The sequence below is a fragment of the Pelodiscus sinensis genome, chromosome 2, assembly GCF_052426305.1.
Source record: "Pelodiscus sinensis isolate ZL-2025 chromosome 2, ASM5242630v1, whole genome shotgun sequence".
Lineage (NCBI taxonomy): Eukaryota > Metazoa > Chordata > Testudines > Trionychidae > Pelodiscus > Pelodiscus sinensis.
Genome location: NC_143053.1, coordinates 80,691,190 through 80,710,019, shown reverse-complemented (window position 1 = coordinate 80,710,019; position 18,830 = coordinate 80,691,190). Strand labels below are relative to the sequence as shown.

General features: G+C 49.3%; 1 protein-coding gene across 3 annotated transcripts in view; it reads right to left on the bottom strand.

The window, feature by feature from the left end:
• Positions 1 to 18,087, bottom strand: part of ABHD3 (abhydrolase domain containing 3, phospholipase) — a 41,208-nt gene extending 23,121 nt beyond the window's left edge. The window contains exon 1 of one of the 3 annotated variants that reach the window (XM_025179433.2): positions 17,955 to 18,087. Coding sequence is in view for 2 of the 3 variants with exons in the window: in XM_075920909.2 (XP_075777024.1) it covers positions 721 to 882 (162 nt within the window). In the remaining variant the exon portion in view is untranslated. Of the gene's footprint in view, positions 1 to 720; positions 1,212 to 17,954 lie in introns of those variants that run through there. The other 2 variants (XM_075920909.2, XM_006139054.5) reach the window with 2 other exon arrangements.
• Between the last annotated feature and the right edge of the window lie 743 nt (positions 18,088 to 18,830).

Below are 18,830 nucleotides of genomic sequence, written 5' to 3'. Positions count from 1 at the left end.
GTTGTTTGTCAAAGTACCTAGTATATATCTAGCGAATGACAATGCAGGGAATAGAAACATTGTACTGAGGAGAAAACCACTTCCTTTGGCTGCAATGTTAGTAAATGCTCAGAATCAGAGAACAGAGTTTAGAAGGGGGAGAATTTTCTTAATTTCTCCTTCAAAACAACTGTTCCTAGCTAAGGTCTGGCTACAACAAATGACACTTAAAAATGCTGTCAGGATAAAGTTCTCCCCAATCCCTGTCCCCCAAAAACTGGATATGAAAAAAAGACTTAATGAGCCTAAGATCAACAGGTGGAAAACCCCCTAAGCATTCCCTTGGCAAGTGTCTGCCCCCAAACGAAGGAGCCCTCCCTAGGACAAGTGAGCCTGAGGGAGAGACCCTGCCGCTAGACGTCTTGAAAGTGAGATCACCACGGCTTTGCTCTTACTTGTCCAAAGGTGAAGCCTTCAGACCAGAAGTGAATGGGGGGGGGAGCACTGAAGAGTGTCTGCGGTCAGCAAACTCCTCTCCGCTTTAGCAATCCATTGTAGCACGGCCAAGGACATTCGTCTCTTTTTTAACGGTTTAACCTGGCAGTGCCCCTGGTGTAAAGCGCTCACCCAGCATTTTCTCGGAGGCCGGTTGGGGCACGGATGGGGCTTCCAGCTCCCCCCTGTTTAGCCCGCCTGGGGTCAGTGGGTCCCTCCCCTCTGCTGCCGCCTGTTCCCACTCACCTTGGCGATGCTGCTGAGGTAGTAGCAGGCGAAAGCGGCGCTGAAGCCCAGCACCAGGGACAAGCCCACCCCGGAGCCGAAGAGCCCCACCGGCACCTGGCTCTCCAGGTACAGGGCCAGCTCCCGGGTCAGCCCCTGCAGATTGGTCTCCAGCAGCCTCATAGCAGCGAAGGCAGCTCGGGTCGGCGGGATGCGGGTCACACGCACACGCGGGGGGAGCGCCCGGCACGGCGGCGCAGGGCTGGGGAGCGGCACATCCACCCGGGGAGGCGGGGAGCCCGGCCGCTGAGCCTCTCCCCGCTGCTTCGCCGGGATCCAGGCGCTGCCGGTGCCGCAGCGAAGCCGCCTCTTCTCGTGGCTGCTCCGCCTGCTCCTCCCTTGTCCCTCCCCTCCGGCTGCCCGCGGCCGGGCCCCGCGCTGGGGCGGAGGTGACCGCAGTAGGGGACGGGGCGTGACAGCCGTGACAAGGCGCCAGAGCCGCGCGCGGGCAGGGGGCTGAGCGGCGCGGGAGGGGGGAGGAGAGCGGCGTGCCAGGAGGAGCCTGCCGCCCTCCAGTGAGCGAGGGGATGGGGAGCATGGAGCTGGTGGCAGGGGGGGGGGCTCCAGGCCATGCTTGCAGTGAGTTTGGACTCGCCGGCAAGTGGGAGCCCTGGTGTAAGAAAGGGCTCCCCAGGGCTGCTGGCCTGCTCGCCATGGGCTTGTCTAAGCTGGTGGGTACACATACCCCTAGGGGCACAGGCCACTAGTACCTGCGAGGAGAGGGGAGGGGAAAGGGGTGCAGGGAGGGCCACCCAGAGGAATGGGGTGGGAGTATGAGGGGGCACCCCAGTTAACAATTGAAATTTTAGCAGAGGCACAGAGGGGCAGTGCACATCAGTCAGATATGCCAAGGGGGTACATAGAGCTCTTCCAGAGGGTACACCAGCTCTTCCAGACATGTGTCTAGTTTTACAACAGGTGACATGAAACACACTACCAAAGTTAGCACAAGCTAGGGATGTCAGGGTTTTGTTGCGTACACAATTAACCGATAAGCCTAGGTCTATTGGTTAATCCTATCAACCACTTACAGAAGCAGCAAGAGGGGGAGTGCATCAGGCAGCAAGGGGGGGGGGGGGCGGTCAGGGTTGTTCCCCACTCTGGCACTCCAAGGGTATGTCTAGACTACATGGTTCGATTGACAGAGCCATGTAAACTAGTTTACCTGGCAGCGTCAATGAAGCGGGTATTTAAATAATCCCAGCTTCATTAAAATAAACATGGCCACCACGCTGTGCTGACGATCAGCTGATCCGGCACAGCGCAGCAGTCTAGATGCGGATCTGTCGGCTGTGAAACGAGGTTTGCCAACCAATCCTGTAAAGGCTTCCCCAGCCAACAGATCCGCGTCTAGACTGCCATGCTGTGCCGGATCAGCTGATCGTCGGCACAGCGCGGAGGTCATGTTCATTTTAATGAAGCGGGGATTATTTAAATCCCCACTTCATTGACTATGCCGGGTAAACTAGTTTACATGGCTCCGTTGACGGAGCCATGTAATCTAGACATATCCTAAGTGCAGAAGATGGGGGCCCGCAAAGAGCTCAAAAGAAAAAACAAACAACAACAACAAAACCTTTGCCTCTACAGGCACTGGTTTCCAAAACTTCCCAGAGTCACAGATTCCCTGGCTCTGAGAAATAAACAGACAAACAAACAAGCTGCCAGCCACCTTCAAGTGATTTTTTTTAATCCCTAAAACTGGGGATGAACACTTGAACCTACCCCTAGGGGTACCCAAGCTCTTCTGCCCAAAAGAGCTAGAGAAAAGAAAAGTGAAAAACAAGCTGCAGTCTCTGGTAGCTGACCCCTCAGTCAGAGGCATGCAGATACAGACCGACAGACCTCCAGGACACAAGAATCAAATCACCTTAAAAAAAAAAAAAAAAAAAAAAAGATTTTTATTACAAAACAAAAGATAAACTTGATAAAGTATACTTGGTTGTAGATATTACAAAGCAACTAAGAAAAACAAATTAAATCACAGAAAAAAGTCTCTGGGCACAATGACTACATCTACACTATGAGTTCTCTCTGCAAAAAATATGCTAGTAAGGGACTCATTTGCATATTTTCTGCCAATCCGTTTTTGCGCTGGGGTTTTTCAGTGTGGACGTTTTCTTTTTGTCCAAAAACCCCTTTTTCCACAAGATCGGTATGCCCCCCGAAAGGAGGTATAAAGATCTTGTGGAAAAAAGGTTTTTTTGTGCAAAAAGAAAACATCCACACTGTTTGTTTTTGCACAAAAACCCCAGCGCAAAAATGGATTGGCAGAAAATATGCCACTGAGATTGCGTCTCATGCAAATGAGCCCCTCATTTGCATATTTTTGCTGAGAAAACTCGTTGTGTAGATGTAGTGAGAGTGAGGTATTAAAATGGGGAGGGGAGGCATAGATTCAGAGCAGTTCAAACAAAACCACATAATAAAGAAAAATTACCAGGAAGACTACTAGATTCACTTTTCCTTAATTCCAATTTTCTCTTTGTTCAGTCCACTCCCATTCAAACCCAAAATATTTCCATCAGTAATAGTTAAATTATTTACAGGTAAGGGAAGAAAAATGCTGCTTGAGAACTTGTTAAGAGTTAAAATTGAGTGATATAAACTTCTGAATTTGGGCTTGTTACAAATGGACAAGTGAACAAACAGTTAAATCAATCAATAAAACATATCTGGTTTTAGGATATTTATTTTGTATATCTTGATATGTGATATTGTTACCAGATTTGCCCAATACTCTGGGGTATGCTCATTTATCAGGGTTACCCTGATGGGACCGGGGGAAGGTTAACAATTCTATCAGTGTGCTGTTGGTGCTTACTTGTGCTCTCATATGGAGCTGAATTCTCCCTGCTGCCAATTCCCCCTCCCACTGGAGCTCTCCCACAGGAACTAGGTACCTCAGGATGGGGTTCTTGCCACCTTGGCAACACACACAGACACTCACACCCACTAATCAGAGCACATCTGAGAGGACTGGGTACTCAGCACTCACAAGCTGACCCCCTCATATGTCCCTGGACTCAGCTGGCTGGGTTTCACAGCAATGCCACACTGCACCCTCATGTGCCTTTGGACTCCGTGGGCTGGATTAAACAGCACTTTAAGCTGCCATCCTCATAAGCCCCCAGGTTCAGCACCCCCTATCCCCACTTTCACACCGCAGTCATTCACTGGTAAACCACACGATGAGCAAACCCCATAGGATTTTAGGCACTACAGGGATCTTTTGCTTGGGTACAAGAAGCGTTGTTGCAGAGCGAATGGGGAAGCCAAAACAACACCCCTTAAGGAAGAGTGAGCAAAAGAGAAAGAAAGAGAGAGAAGCAACCAGTTTAACAATGAAAGTGATTTATTTCTGAGTAGTGAATAGATATCAAAAGGTTACAATATTAAATCTAAATGGAAACTGATTACAAATGTTAGGTAACCATATAACAGTTTACACAGGGCAGGGTCAGGAGTCTATGCTTAGAGAGAGAGTTGATGAGAGAGAGAGAGAGACACCTCACCACTCCACTGTGCACTGATCGGGGTTCCCAGATGATGATGGTAGCCGGGGGTCCAGAGGGCAGGAGAAAAGCAGGACAGAGCCCCCAGCACGATCAGTCAGGAGAGGAAGAAGTCTCAATGCAACTGATGCAGTTTAAGTCCAGGTATCAGAACAGTTTTCTTGGGGCAAGGATAGGAGTTTTTATAGGGATAGTTCAAAGAGAAAGAGGAGAGACATTAGAGACTGATCACCCCTGGTTATGGGTGATGTTCCTTGAACGAGCTCACAATGCAACTAGGCAGTTTCAGTATTTTAGATGTCAATAGGATCGTTACTAGAATTGGTCTGATAATGACTAATCTGGGTGTGAGCAGGCCTAGGTTCATTAGCATCTGGAGCAGGGATTTCCCATCAGGCAATGCTTCTCTGCTTTCGGTGTCCCATAGTTCACTGCGGTTCCTGCCTTGGAAGAGCTGCTCTCCATTCTGTATGCTAATGAGATGTCCCTCTGTTCCATCTTTAATGCAAATGAGGCTGGGGTGTTTCCTTAATTATATCACCCTGGTCTGAAGCAGTTTAGGTGTGTCTTCCCCGGCCTTTTCATTGCTTTGTCTTTGATTCTAGCAGAGGCCTGAGGGAGGGGAATGGTTTTCCATGAATGTCACTCCCTGGCTCCCCAAGAGCACAAGGCTGACAGGTGACCTTGTTCTAGTTTCCCAAGAATCACAGAGCTGGTGGGTAACAATATTGATTATTAGAGGTTTTGCTGTAGTCATGTTGGTACCGGGGATGAGAGTCACAAGGTGAGCAAATAATATTTTTAATTGGACCAAATATGGTTGGCGGAAGAGACAGCCTTTGGAACTCCAGAGAGCTATTCTTTAGGTCCGTGGATCTCAAAAGGGCTAATCTCCCACCAACCAAAGCTAGTCCAAAATCAAAAGAGATATTACCTCATTCACCTTGTCTCTCTGTTTGTATTTTAACAGCTTTAAAACTTGAACTCTTTGAATCTCATCTTCTATTGTCATTAAAAAATTATCTGGCTTACCCCCATAATTTCCCACAACTGTGAAAATTATAAAAAGACAAAAAGCTTAAAAACATTTATTACTTAAAGTTATAAAAAATAAAAATAAAAAGGGCATTCCAATGAGCATATTTATAAACCAGAACACCAGGGATGGGGGAATGAGGCAGAGCCTATATTCCCACTAAGTTCCTTCTGAGTTTAAGGGCCTGATTGAAAGTGCGAGTCACAGCAATCGCACATTATCCTCTTATTTTCACACTAGGAACCCAAGTGACTTCTTAAGCACGAAGAAGGTTTGCACGTTAAGATGGGAGGAAAGAAAATTTCCTTATTGTTAATATTGATGCAATAACAATACTGTGTCCAACAACAGCTCTGACAAGGCCCCCTGTCCTGAGAAATTTCATCATCCTGTTAAGTACAACCCACCCATCTGCCTCCCATTGGGAAAGAAGCAGCAGCACCTCCCCTCCCCCCGCAAAAAAGTGAGTGAAGCTTCTGAGCCTGAGGAGCAGGGAGGACCAGACCTTCAGTTGCTAATGAAGGCCACAATTTAAAGGTCCCCCCCCCAACAACTCAAGTGTCATACACCCCTCCACCAGCCCTCTCCCTCAGTTCCCCTATGGGAAAGCAACTGTTTCTTCCTCCCTCACCTAACCTCAGCAGTCTTCCCTCCTCCCTACTACTCAGCTATGTCTACACTGGCATGATTTTCCAAAAATGCTTTTAACGGAAAAGTTTTCCGTTAAAAGCATTTTCGGAAGAAGCACATCTAGATTGGCAGGATGCTTTTCTGCAAAACCACTTTTTGCGGAAAAACGTCCGTGGCCAATCTAGACGCGGATTTCCGCAAAAAAGCCCCGATCGCCGTTTTCGTGATCAGGGCTTTTTTGCGAAAAACAGTACTGTGCTGTTTACACTGGCCCTCTTGCGCAAATGATTTGCACAAGAGGGCTTTTGCCCAAACGGGAGCAGCACAATATTTCCACAAGAACACTGACGATCTTACATGAGATCGTCAGTGTTCTTGCGGAAATTCAAACAGCCAGTGTAGACAACTGGCAAGTTTTTCCGCAAAATCAGATCAATTTGCGGAAAAACTTGCCAGTCTAGACACAGCCCTCCAGTCTCAGCTATTTGGTGCACATGCTACTTATTTATCTCTCCTGTCCTGGCCTGGGCTACCTCCAGCAAGAAAGAGAGGGAGGGGGGAGAGAGCTGGGCAGGCATACTCTGACAGAAAACTGGGTGTGAGGTCGTAATGTGACTCAGTGCAGTGTATGTCCCCCACGTGTCACCTCTGTGCAGGGAAAGGATTGCAGGCAGGTGCAACACCATCCTCCTGAGTTATTCTGCTGCTCACTTTGCAGAGCTAAATGTGCGCACAGTGCACCAGTCCTGCTGACAGAGCCAGGGAAAAGCCCTTTCCTGGATAAGTGGCTCTTAGAGGGAAAAGGAAAAAAGGGAGGGTGGACCCAGACATGCTCCACAGTAACACACATCCAGATAGCAGGGCTGCTCTAAACCCCAGCCAGCCAGAGCACAGAGAGAAGCTGCACACACATTCCTTCAATCCCTACAAATCTCAGCCACCCACCGGGAGCCTTTTACAGCCCAGCCTGTCCCACCCACTCCCCACGTGGCTTCTACAGGGGACCCTCTGTCCCAGGGAGAATCCAGAGTCCCTGCTGGGCGTCCACCCCTGATTATGCTCCCATAGAACACAGGAGTTACCTGAGACAAGTGAGTGAGTGCCTCTGACCTCCTTGCCCCTGGTTGCTGTATTTCCCCTTCTGCTTAGCTGGCTGGCCCCAGGTAAGGTTATATGAGACTATTCATATGCTCCCCCATTAGCACATTACCCTGGGCGCTACCCTCATCACCTAGGGCTAGGACCAGCACTGGATGAAGGAATCCCCAGGATCCTTTTATAGTCTTGCCCATGTGGAGGAAAAAAAAAATCACTCTCCTGAGTGATGGTACCTCCAAAATGGAGCAGATCACATGATCAACTAACCTGACCATGTCCTTTTTAGTCAAGGGGCCATAGTCTGTTCCTCAGCTATCTATTGGCAACACTTAAGAGCCATTGTGCATGCAGCATAGCTATTCACTGTGTCCCCACCCCTCACAATAGGTGGTCAATGCCTGCTGCTGTCTCCCAGACAGAAAACATTTAAAATATAGGTATAGAGCCCATATTCATAACTTTACATACAAAAATCATACATGTATACAAATAGAATCAGCATAGCAGAAGCTTTCATTAGACACCTCACATAGGCCACTTTGCACCTAATTTAGGGCACCACACACAACAGTGGGTGCAACAAAGATCTACATTTTCCTATTAAAACTCCAACAACACCACAGTATTGTATATGGTTTCATGAATACCTAAGATTCCCATTTAAAATTATTTGTGCCTGCCATGAAGTTCAATAGCAATCACAGAAGAATAAAATTAGGATGCAATTACAATGATAGGACATGTACCTATTCTGACTTCAATATCAAAACTCCCAGCAGCAGCAGGATTGGGACCAAAACGTGGTCAGCAGTCCATTTGTAAATGAAGGGCCTAAGCCTACTAGGTTCTAAGCACCTTCAACTCCTACATGAGTTGAGAGTGCTCAGTATCTAGCTGGATTGAAGTCAATGAAAGTCGTGACATTGACAACAGGGAGAGCAGAAGTGGGGCCCTGAGCCATATTTCTGTAGAGCTGCATGTAATTAGGAACAGTCATTATTTCACACAAATGAGGTAAGTGAACTTAATTGGCATACTTTAAGAAAGCTATTTTTTACTCCGCAATAACAGCTTGTTGTCAGTTAATTCTCAAAGCACAAGTTGAATTGCAAGTTATGCTTTTAAATTTTTAAAGAAACTATATTTGTTTTAAAATGGTTCTCTTACCAATTCCTTCTGGCTTTGCAGGGCTGGCCCACAACATTTTGGCACCCGAGTCGGGGAGCTCAAATGATGCCCCCATTCCCCCCCTCGCTGAACCAGCAGAAGACACAATTTTCTACACTCTGGGTCCTAGTGGAGCCCCCCCACAGTCTGGCACCTGGGGCAGCTGCCTCAGTTCGCCTTAGGGTAAGGCCAGCCCTGTGGCTATGTAGACTTCAGGCTTCTTTCGAAAGAAGCTTTTTTGGAAGAGATTTTCCAAAAAAAACTTCTTCCAAAAGAGAGCGTCCACACAGCAAAAGTGCATTGAAAAAGCAATCTGCTTTTTTGAAAGATAGCATCCATTCAGTGTGGATGCTATCTCGCATTTCAGCTGTGTTTACAATGGACAGAGTGGCCACCACGGCATGTGTGCTTTTTCCTTTTTCCTCTCTGTCAAAAGAATTCCCTCTTCCTTGTCCACACACACCTTTTTCCGAAAGCTTTTTTGGAAAAAGGCTTCTTCCTTGTAAAAAGAAGTTCAGCAATGTCGGAAAAACCCTTCTGTGCTTTTTTTTTTTTTTTTTTTTTTTTTTTTTTGAAAGAACGTGATTGCAGTGTGGACGTAAGTGAAGGGTTTTTTTTGAAAAATGGCCGTTTTTCCGGAAAAAAAACTCTGCAGTGTAGACATACCCTCAGTCTGAGATAGATGTACTGACAGAGTCATAGACTTTAACCTTACAAGGGACCATTGTGATTACTAACCTGACCTTCTGTAGAGCATAGACCACCTGAAGGTTCTGTCCCCCAAATTTAACTGAATAGCTCCACCGCTGGTGTTAATATATATATTTGAAGCACAGAGAAAGGATATGTGATGTGATAACTCAAAAACTTAAGAGAAATCCTAGCAGCCAGACTCAAAAGAAGGTCATCAGTCCTTGTCCAAAGTTTCCTTGTTAGAAATCCAGTCCAGAGAAATGAAGCAGGAAATGAAGACAAAATTGAGGTGTCTCAGATGCCTTTTTATGTCCTTTGCCAGGTGCATGGAATTTTACTATCCCAAGCTACTAATTGAAAGAATAAGAACAATGCTGAAGACAACGATCGACACATGTGCAACCCCCTTAAGACACTCCAGCTTTACCTGTGACACAACCAGCACTACTCCTGACACGAGAGGCTATGAAAACCATTCTTCTTTGAGTGATTGCTCATGTGCATTCCAATTAGGTGTGCATATGCAGCGTGTGTGCGCCATCGGAAGTTTTTCCCTCAGCAGTACCCTTAGGGCCAGCAGGGGAGCTCTCTGGAGTGGCGCCAGTATACTGGCCCATATATACCCCTGCTGGCCCCTCACCCACTCAGTTCCTTCTTACCACTGTGACAGTCATTGGAACAACCTCAGCTCTTCACAGCGATCATTGTCTTCAGCATTGTTCTTCTCGTTCTTTCAATTAGTCTCCAGGTATAAAGCTGCAAATTATGTTTAAGACTTTTTTGTTATTTTCTGTTTAGTTACTCCCCGCCACAGCACGCCGTGCACCCATGGCAGAACATGCCCGATCCACAAGGCTTTAAGCCCTGAAAAAAGTTTCACAGGCCTATGCCCTGTGGCGATCCCCATTCATCATGTCTAAAGTGTCTGAGGGAGACTCACCTCACAGAAGCCTGTAAGATCTGTAAGGCCTTCAAACCCCATACTAAGCGTGAGAGTGAATCACACCTCAAAATCCTGCTAATGGAGGCAGCTCTCAGGCCAGCACCGTCATCGGACCCGGCACCGGCCTCTCAAAGCACACCAGCATCAGTATGGAACAGTTCTGTGCACTGCGCCTCTCCGGCACTGCAGAGGCCCTGGCACCAGTCTCAGTCTCCGGCACCTCAGGAAAAAAAAAGAAACCTAACAGGAGCCGGTCCCTATCCAGACGTGTTCTCCAGCGGGGCACGTGAAGCCGACAAGTCTGGAGCCCAGGCCTTCCAGGTCGGGCGGACCTTCCTCCCAGCACAGGGAAATAAGTCCCATGAAGGAGTTCCCTGAGCCCTCCACGCCGGAGGCCTTAGAGGCAGCGAGGGTCCCCATTGCCTCCTCTCCCTCTCCTCCTCCCATCCTAACACCCTCCAGGTGGCACGAGGGGAATCAGCACCAGCCCTCTAGGCAGCAGAGAAGGTCCTTGTGGGCCCTAGCATCCATGGAGGGCATGGGTGGTGCAGAATCACCTAAGGCCTTGTCCGGAGAAGAGGACGATAACCCCTTCTGGACCTCTCCTACAGAGGTGTCCAAGTGCGATGGATCTTGCAAGGAACCCAGGGACAAGGATGGGGGAGGTTGGCTCACTGGAGCCACACTCCCCCCGGGGCCCGGAGACAACTGACCAGGAGGTAGTGACTGGCCCGAAGTAAGGGACCTGGCCAGAGTTGTCACCAAAGGAGGAGCTCGTGGGCCTGAGGAAATAGAACCCGGCCTGGGTGGATCTACGCCCTGGCTTTGGTGGTACGCTCAGGGTGTCCAGAACGGCCACTGGCCCGGAGATTGTGGGGGCCACATTTGCTGCAACATCGGCACCGGAACAGGCTGCGCCCACTGTTGTTGGTATAGATGGGGAGGGCTGCAGTGCCGGGAATGGTGCCGAGAGTGGGAGCGGTGCTGCGTACGGGACCGGGAACCTCTTGAGGACCAGGTGAACTCCGCCTCAGAGTCAGACGAATACTCAGAGGCAGACCAAAGTAGAGCCAACATGGGTGCCGACGAAAAAAATGCATATCTGGCCATGGATTCTGGCTTGCTGCGGTGCCGAGATGGTGTCATGGTGGTGTGGGCATCTCGCGCAGAGGTTGGTGCCGGGGCCCCCTGGACCGGTAGCAGTGCCAAATGGTGGTGCCGTGCCAAGTCTTGTGCAGTGTCCTGGAGCGGCAGCAAGAGTAAGGGCATCTCAGTGGCAGGTGCCGTATGCAGTGCTGCCAGAGTCAGTAGGGGTGGGCGGTGGCCTCCAACCTCCTGCACTGGGCATTCAGATCCAGGAGTCTGGGGGTCCAGGCGGAGAAGGTGTCCAAAGACTTGGACCCTATGGTAGACATCCTACACTCTGATGCTCCCTCCAGAGTGGCTCTTCCAGTTAATAAAACTGTAGCCAAAATTTCTAAGGCCTTGTGGCAAACCTCTGCAACTATCCCCCCCGACTGATAAATGAGCCGAAAGGAGGTACTTTGTTCCCCAAGGGGGCAACTAGCACCTATTTTCTCACCCTCTCTCAGGCTCCCGGTGGTACAAGCCTTCAACCACAGAGAAAGACAAGGCCAGCAGGCTGCTCTCCCTAAGAACACGGAGGCCAAAACAACTGACCTGCTAGGCAGGAAAGTCTACGCATCCGGGGGTATCCAGTACTGCATCGCCAATCAACAGGTCCTCTTGTTACATTACGCCTATAATTGTCCTTTTCATATTTGTTCATTTTTTTTAATTGTATCCTTTGGTATATATGGTTGTGACTACTTTCTTCCACTATTTGATCTGAGGAATTGGGTCTGGCCCACGAAAGCTCATCATCTAATAAACCATCTTGTTAGTCTTTAAAGTGCTACATTGTCCTGCATTTTGCTTCAACTACCCCAGACTAACACGGCTACATTTCTATCACTATAATACCTGGACGTCCATGGACAAGTTCACGGACCTGCTCCCCAGGGACTCCTGCTCAGAGTATAAGGGTATGTCTAGACTACAGGCTTTTGTCGACAGAAGTTTTGTCGACAGATACTGTCGACAAAGCTTCTGTCGACAAAGAACGTCTAGACTACATTCAGTTCTGTCGACAAAGCAAGCTGCTTTGTCGACATGGCAGTGTAGACGCAAAGGACAGTTTAGATGCAATAGCGCCTTCTGTCGACAGAACTCTGTCAACAAAAGGCGTTATTCCTCGTAAAATGAGGTTTACCAGCGTCGACAAAACTGCTGAGTTCTGTCAATGTTATGTTGACAGAACTCAGCAGTAGTGTAGACGCAGGTTTAGTTTTGTCAACAAAAGTCTACTTTTGTCGACAAAACCCTGTAGTCTAGAAACACCCTAAGGCTCTCCATGAGGAGGGGAGAGCGATCTCCCGAGTAGCACTCCAAGTGACATGGCAGATGCCGCTGCCTTGGTGATGGCCACAGGTGTGGTCCTACGCCCTAGTTCCTGGCTCCAGGGTTCCCCCAGAGCTCCAAAACACCCTCCAAGACCTCCCGTTTGAGGTCCCTTCGCTCTTCTCTGAGCAGACCAATCAGAGGCTTCATGGCCTCAAGGATACCTGGGCTACCCTAAAATCCTTGGGCATGCACACTCCTGCTATCCAGCGGCGCACTTTCACAAATAGGAATGTTCCTAGAACACCCCCTCAGGCCCCATGTCCTGACTTCTCCCATCATAGGAGCAGGAGTGGTAACAGCAGGAACAACAGGTGCCGACCGCGCCCAACTCCAGGCAACAACCAGGAGCCCCACAACAAATCCTCAGCCCCCCACCAAGGGTTTTGACGGGACCCCCAAGAGCATTTTACCAGTTGCCCCACTAACTTTCCGGGACTGTTTATCCCGCTTCCTCCAAGCCTGGCAGTCTGTTATGTCGGACCGATGGGTGCTGGAGATAGGGGAAAGGGGTTACATAATCCCTTTCCACTTGCCCCCTCCTTCCCAACCTCAAGTCCCTTTTCAGGGACCCCGCTCAAGAGCCTCTGCTTCAAGAAGAGGTCCAACATCTCCTTATGATAGGGGCGGTAGAGCGCATCCCCCCCCTACAAGTTTCGAGGCAGGGGTTCTATTCCCGTTACTTTCTGGTCCCAAAGGGGGCCTCCGTCCCATCCTAGATCTCAGAACCCTCAATTCCTTCATCACCAAAGCAAAATTCAAAATGGTGACACTGGCATCCATAATTTTCTCATCAGCCCCCGGAGACTGGTACACTGCCCTCGACTTAAGACACTTATTTTCACATCTCAATCGCCTCCCACCACTGGAGGTTCCTTCGTTTTACTGTGGGCCCAGACCACTACTAATTCACAGCCCTCCCCTTTGGCATCTTGATGGCCCCTCGAGTCTTCACCAAATGTATGACGGTGGTGGCTGCTGCCCTCACCTGAACGCCCCTTTTCCTGTTTCCCTATCTCCATGACTGGCTCCTGAGGGGGGACTCCAAGTCGCAGGTGAGAGCTCACATTGCCATAGCCCATGGGCTCTTCAAAGACTTAGGTGTTCTTCTAAACCTGGACAAATCAACCCTAACCCCCACCCCGATAATAGAGTTTGTGGGTGCCACCCTGGATCCTTTGTCGGCGAGAACATCTCTACCCAGCTCCAGGTTCCTCACAATAGAGACGGCAGTCAGGGTGCTCCAGAACTTTCCAGTGACTACCGCCCAGACCTGCATGTGTCTCCTGGCTCTCATGGCCACTTGCACTTATGTAGTGCAGCACGCCAGACTGCGTCTGTGCCCGTTACAGATGTGGCTATCGTGAGTCCACAAGCCGGTTGTTCACTTATGGGACAGGGTCGTGATAGTTCCCTCCCATGTCCTCCTTGCGCTGGACTGGTGGACCCACCAGGCAGTGGTCTACGCAGGGGTTCAGTTCTCCAGATCAGTGCCCTCCATCCGCTATGTCTCAGACGCGTTGGACACCAGCTGGGGAGCCCACCTGGGGGACCTGCACACACAAGGTATGTGATCCGCGGAAGAGATCTCCCTGCATATCAACATCATGGAGCTCTAGGCAGTCCGCCTAGCCTGTGCAGTTTGCCTTCCCCATCTCCATGGCAGGTCTGTCATTCTGTCAGACAACACGACAGTGGTGGCGTATATAAATAAGCAGGGGGGGGCACGTTTCCCTCACCTGTGCTCAGAGGCGATCCGCCTTTGGGACCTCTGTTTCGGGGTGGATATCCACCCAATGGCTTTGTACCTCCCAGGCTCCCAAAATGTCCCAAAATGAGTCACGAATGGTCCTTAAGGTGGGATGTGGCCCTCTATTTTCCATGCGTGGGGGTTTCCCTATCTAGACAACAAGAAGTGCCCGAGGTTCTGTTCCCTCATGGGACAAGGGGGTTCCCTAGGAGACGCTCTCCTTTTTCCATGGCCGGAGGGCCTACTGTTTGCCTTCCCGTCATTCCCACTCATTCACAGGGTCCTCCTGAGAATGCAGGAGTTCAGGGTATCCCTGATCCTAATCGCCCCTGCATAGCCCAGACAGCACTGGTTCTCCACTCTCCTCAGCCTGTCTTGCGAGAGACCCCTGGCCCTCCTGCTGGTCCCAAACCTGATATCTCAGGACTTGGGCAGGCTCCGCCACCCAGTTCTACAATCGCTGCCCTTGACATCGTGGAAGCTCCATGGCTGACGGAGGCGTTTCAGTGCTCAGAGCGGGTTCAGGAAATCCTACTGTGTAGCAGGAAACCCTCCACTAGGGCCACATATCTTGCCAAATGGAAGCGGTTCTACATTTGGGCTTCCCAGAAGGGGGTGCACACAAGGCGGGCTATGGTCTCCCTGATCCTGGATTACCTGTTGGACCTCAGGCTCCAGGGCCTCTCTTCCTCCTCCTTTATGGTTCATTTGGCAGCCATCTTGGCCTTCCACCCAGAGGAAGAGGGGAAAACCTTGTTCACCAACCCTATGGTCAACAGGCTTTTGAAAGGCATGGACAGGCTCTACCCATATGTCCGCCAGCCCACTCCCCAGTGGGACCTAAACCTGGTCCTTTCTGAGATCATGGGGCCCCCGTTTGAGCCATTAGCGACATGTTCCCTCCTGTACCTATCATACAAGGTGTCCCTCTTGGTAGCACTTATGTCTGCCAGATGGGTATCCAAACTCAGGGTGCTCACCTCAGATTCCCCCTACATGGTGTTTTTTCAAAGATAAGGTCAGGCTTTGCCCTCACCCGGCTTTTTTGCCCAAGGTGGTGTCTGCCTTCCACACCTCCCAAGATATCTTCTTGCCAGTGTTTTAGCCTAAGCCGCATGTGTTTGGGAAAGAACAGGCTTTACACACTTTAGATGTGCGTAGGGCGTTAGCCTTTTATTTAGGCAAGACAAAACCATTCCAAAAATTGCCACAACTTTTTGTGGACATTGCGAAACAAGTGAGAGGTCAGCCCATGTCCTCTCAGCAGATCTCCTCTTGGATTACCACATACATCAAGGAGTGCTACTCCCTGGCAGGGGTGCTAGCCCCTCCCTTTAGAGCGCATTCCACGAGGGTTGCTGGCCCTAAGGGTACTGCTGAAGGAAAAACTTCTAAGGACACGTGTACGCTGCATGTACACACCTAATTGGAATGGACAACACATCTCGAAGAACAACAGTTACAAGGTAAATAACCGTTCTTTCCCAAAAGACCAGCCTGTGTCCCAGGTCAAGTTATACCTCAGATCTTACCCAAAAGAGCATGCTGTGCCAGTCCTTTAGAATCTAAAATTCTAAAGGTTTATTAATAAAAGAATGAAAAGATTGAGAGTGGGATTGTTAAGGAAATAACATTACATACATCAGTCACCAAGTTCTTGATGCAGGCTCTTAGCAGAGATGTTATAAACTGCTAGCTTAAAAGCAGGCTTGGCCTTTGGGCAAGGCGAGCCAGGCGGTTTCCTTGGGCCCCGTGCATTAAGGGCCCCGCACTACCCAGCTCCCAGCCCCGCCCATCAGCCTGCTCACTTGCTGCCCTGACCACATGGCCGTGTGGCTCAGCCATACTGCTTTGGGCCCAGCAAACTCTTTGGCCAGGCCTGCTTAAAAGTCTCTGGAGCACATCCTATCTTAGGATGGATCAACACTCCTTCCTGGCTCTCTGTCCTTAGCAAAGGTGCTTCTTGGAGTGGAGAGCAAGGATGAAGACAAAGATGGAGACATCCCCAGGATCCTTTTATAATCTGGCCCATGCGGAGGGAAATCCATTGTTCTCCTGAGTGATAGTACCTCCCAAAGTGGAGCTGATCACATGATCAACTAACCTGCCCATGTCCTTTAGGCAAGCAGCCATGGGATACCTACTGGTCTGCAGGTTCCCAGCAGAATTCCCCAGATGTTTATTGACAACACTTAAGAGCCATTGTCCATGCAGCATAGTCATTCAGCAACAAACACTTTCCAAACCATGGGAACAGCCCTTATACTACAGTGGCTCTCCAGTATGCCAACTCTTTGCAGGCCACCTTGACAACTAATTCCTAGAAAAATGCACCACAAAACCAATTATATACCTGAGATACATTGATGATATTTTCATTCTCTGGGCAGACAGCTTAAACTCCCTCAGATTTTCACCACATCAACAATCTTCACCAGTCAATTAAACTCTCTCTGCAACACTCCCACCCAAACATTAATTTCCTGGACATCATGACCAGCTTCAACAATGGAACTCTATGGAAAATATAAACAAGGAAACCTACACTATAGCTATGGCCACAGATTCAGTAATCATCCCAAATGCACCAAGTAATCTGTTGTGTACACTCACAACAGATGCTCTGAGGAGGAAATCCAGGATATACATCTTATCTTACTCATATCTGCCATTAGCAAACAAGGACACATCACCAGAGAAATAGATCACATCATGGAATGAACCATCCAAATACTCTGAGAGAACCTGCTCCAGTACAGAAATAAAACCTGCTCTGATCACACATCCCTGGTTGTCACTAGAGATGTTAGAAATCAGTTATTTTCGTAATTGTGTAACTGCTAAAATTCTTAGCAGTTACACCGTTATTTGGTGCCTCTCAGGGTGCCAGGCCAGCAGCCAGTGCACTCACAGCCCCACTCCCGGGGAGCCTCCTGCCACCCTGCGCTGCTGTGTGCGAGATGGCGGGTGGGAGCTGGTCCATCTGATACGGAGGCAAAAGTGTGGGGTGGCAACAGCTCCTGTCCATGGGGGACCTGAGCTCCCCACAAATAGAGGTTGCTTTGGCATCCCTTTCCTCCGTATCATTGGAGGAATATTAATGGGCCACTTCATGTTGAATGGTCCCTCAAAATTTGTGTCAACTACTTATGTGTAACCCACTTTTTCCTCCCCAGGTTATTGGGGAGCAGGTCACAGTCACAGGCAGGGCGGATATAGGGCAGGGTGAGCGGGGCGGTCACCCCGGGTCCCGCACTTCAAGAAGCCCTGTGCATGCGCCATGTCAAAAGGGGGGACCCGCGAAATTGTGCTGCCCTGGGCCCCGCAAAGTCCTCATCTGCCCCTGCTCACAGATGTGCCTGGGCGCCTGATGTTTTAACCCAAAAGGAGATCCTGAGCACCCCAGTACTGATGGTATTTAATTTGGGGGGGCGGGAACCCTTTCCACCCCCTTGCTGCAGTCCCTTGCTCGTAATGAATGTACAATGGCGGCGCTTCCACCTGGTTGGCCTTGTACACACTTATTGGTGTGCCTTGAGAGCCTCCAGGAATATACTTATTCCAACTATAATCTGGATCTAATTCCAGAACAACTACAAATCATTTACATCTAATAGAATACTTTAAAATAAACAATCTTTACTTAACTTAAATAAACAGGGATTAACAGATTAGCAATGAATAGCATTAACAAAACACATAACTATAATTGAAGCTTATATAGCTAACATTTGTACTGACAACAGTGATCCCACCCCAGAGCGTGCACACCCCAAGACTCACAGTCCCAGACTCTTGCTTGCATGGACACGCTGATTAACTGCAGTTGTAGTGGAGCTTTGGTCCAAGCTAGACAGCAGCTCTGTCCCAGGCAGCACTTTCCCAACAAGGCCCAAAACTTACTGCCTCATGCTGTGCCTATCGGAAGCAGCCTGCTAGATCCCAGTTCCAACAGGCATCTAGTCCCAGTCTGTGGCTGCATCCAACAGCCCCTGGACTGGAGTAAACTCCTCCACAGCAGTCTGGCTCCCCTTTGGTTCCAAACTCCAAAGCAGAGTCCCAGACTGCTAGGCCTCTCTTTTCATGCATGCACAAGAGTCACATCCTTCCTGTTTTTCCCAAGGGCTCATGGGAATTGTAGTCTGGATTGCAGCACAAAGGGTCTTTCCAGAAAAACAGAGGCCCCTTTAGTAAGGGGACTACATATGCTAAAGAATTTGTTCCGTCTTCTTTTTTGTATGATCACACAATTGAACTCCTGTGCCTGGCTTGTGTCAGCTGACGTGGACTCACTGGGCTCAGGGTAAAGGACCGTTTAAATATGGTGTAGATGTTTGGGCTCAGACTAGAGCTGGACTCTATAACCCTGCAAGATGGGAGTGTGCCAGTGGCTGTTCTTTCATACAATATATCTTTATTTCTGTAGTCTTCCAGTAATCCTTTGGCATCTTCTCAGAGATAAAAGAGAACAGACCACTCCTTTTTCAATTCCATGAGTCACTGGAATTGTAAATAGTGGGAGGGAGCCCAGTTTGAACTTTCTTTATAGCTTTTTCAAAGGAACAGAGTCTAAAATTCCAAGGATACTTGTGTGATGGCGTGTTGGGGGTCCCCCGTCTCCTGCACCCCGAAATGGCACAAACAGACTGCACCAGCCGGTGGAATAGAGGGAGTTTATTGCCTCTCCAGGATACAGTACAGCACAGATGTAATCTGGTCACAGAGCTGGGCTAGGATGCCTCAGGCCCCCTTGAGATGGGGGAGACCGGGCCCCTAAAC